This window comes from Gekko japonicus, unplaced genomic scaffold (assembly GCF_001447785.1).
Source record: "Gekko japonicus isolate JY-2015 unplaced genomic scaffold, Gekko_japonicus_V1.1 scaffold698, whole genome shotgun sequence".
Classification (NCBI taxonomy): domain Eukaryota; kingdom Metazoa; phylum Chordata; class Lepidosauria; order Squamata; family Gekkonidae; genus Gekko; species Gekko japonicus.
Window position 1 is genome coordinate 177,938 of NW_015168069.1, and position 1,439 is coordinate 179,376.

The following is a 1,439-nucleotide window of genomic DNA, read 5'->3' on the forward strand; positions in this document are numbered from 1 at the left end:
CAGAATTGGAAACCACTTTGCACTGAACTTTTTAGTTGAGTTATTTCTCATGTAAGTACCCGTTTTATCAGTTATACTTTCGAGGAAATATTGGTCCCATAGCTTTCTGAACCAGATACGGATGTCAGGGGTATTCTTGTCTTTCCACATTGAAGCTATAGAGACTCTTGCAGCGTACAGCATTGTTTCTAGCGTATTTTTATTCAAGGAAATGGCAGTGAAAGGGTGGAGAAGGTAATGCATCAGGAAAAGGTTACCCAGACTGGGCATGCAGGAGCACAGCAAAGAAATCCAGCAGTGCCAAAAATCTACTGGAAAAACTACTCGGTTTTCTCTTTGCTTCAGCTTGGAGCGGATTAACTCTATGCACGGTTTATGAATTGTGCGGTGTCAGCCAGAAATTCCCTTTTGTACATCTCAGTCTCCCACCAGGCTAATAGAGTGCTGGCAAACGGCAGGGGGAAAATTCTGCCGCCTGCCAAAGTAGCCATGAACCTAACCGAGGAGGAGCGCTGCCCCTGGGAAGGAGACCCCTGCCAACCTAGGCCTTAATTCCGCCAAGGGAAAGTTGATCTGTGCATCGAGCACATGGAGCATCATCTAAGTTGCCGAAGCTGTGCGATCCCGGAAGCTGCTAAATACTAAACCAGCTAGACAACACTGTTTTGAGGCTCAGCAGCCAGATTTTCATGCCAGCTTTGTAACACATGTTTGGGGCATCAATTGGCTGTCGCACATCAAAGTACCTCAATGGGTTTGTGGTCTGTCTGTGTTCTAGCGAGAGTGAGGAACAGGAAGGTACCAAAGAGGACAACTCTGCACTCCTGAAGCTCCCGCTGAAGTATGAAACCGACCTGCTTTTCACCAGGTATTTGGAGCGAGAATAGACTACTAGGGGCTCTAGGCCACAACTGCTTATTCTAGAATAATGCTTTGCTTTGTCCTTTGGGTATCCAGGCCCTTGGCTATGGTGAGGCTTTTGGGGCTCTGCTTCCTTTTTAAAGGCACAGCCCCACAACAATTTCTCCTGTAAATGCCTTTAAGCAGAGTGGGGTGCTATAGTCGACTAATTGGAGTAGGTGACCTCTGTGGTCCCTTCTAACTCTGTGTCAAGAAACTGGTCTCCTTTACGTGAGTTTTTCTGCCTCCTAAGTGTGAGCAGTCTTGACTCTAGAAGTCATCACCCCCACCTGCCGGCTTGTTCTCAGAACTGTCGCTTAGACTGGCAGAAGCGATTAACTTGCAGCAGCTGAGAACTGTCATCTAAAGTGGTCGACAGCTTGCAATTTAGAGATCTATCCTGGCAACAGCTTTCTATTGGCTGAATGGCTTTTCTTTCTGCACCGAGAACTTCAGCTCCACCAGGAAAAAAATTTGTCCCACAAGCCACAAAATCCTGGCTACGGGCCTGTGGGTACGCCAAGACTTCCTCTTCAGGA

General features: G+C 47.3%; 1 protein-coding gene across 1 annotated transcript in view; it reads left to right on the forward strand.

Moving 5' to 3' along the window:
* Positions 1-1,439, forward strand: part of ITGA11 (integrin subunit alpha 11) — a 164,405-nt gene that overhangs the window by 145,417 nt on the left and 17,549 nt on the right. Inside the window, exons 26-27 of the mRNA XM_015414591.1 lie at positions 779-868; positions 958-970. Coding sequence (XP_015270077.1) covers positions 779-868; positions 958-970 — 103 coding nt within the window. The remainder of the gene's footprint in view (positions 1-778; positions 869-957; positions 971-1,439) is intronic.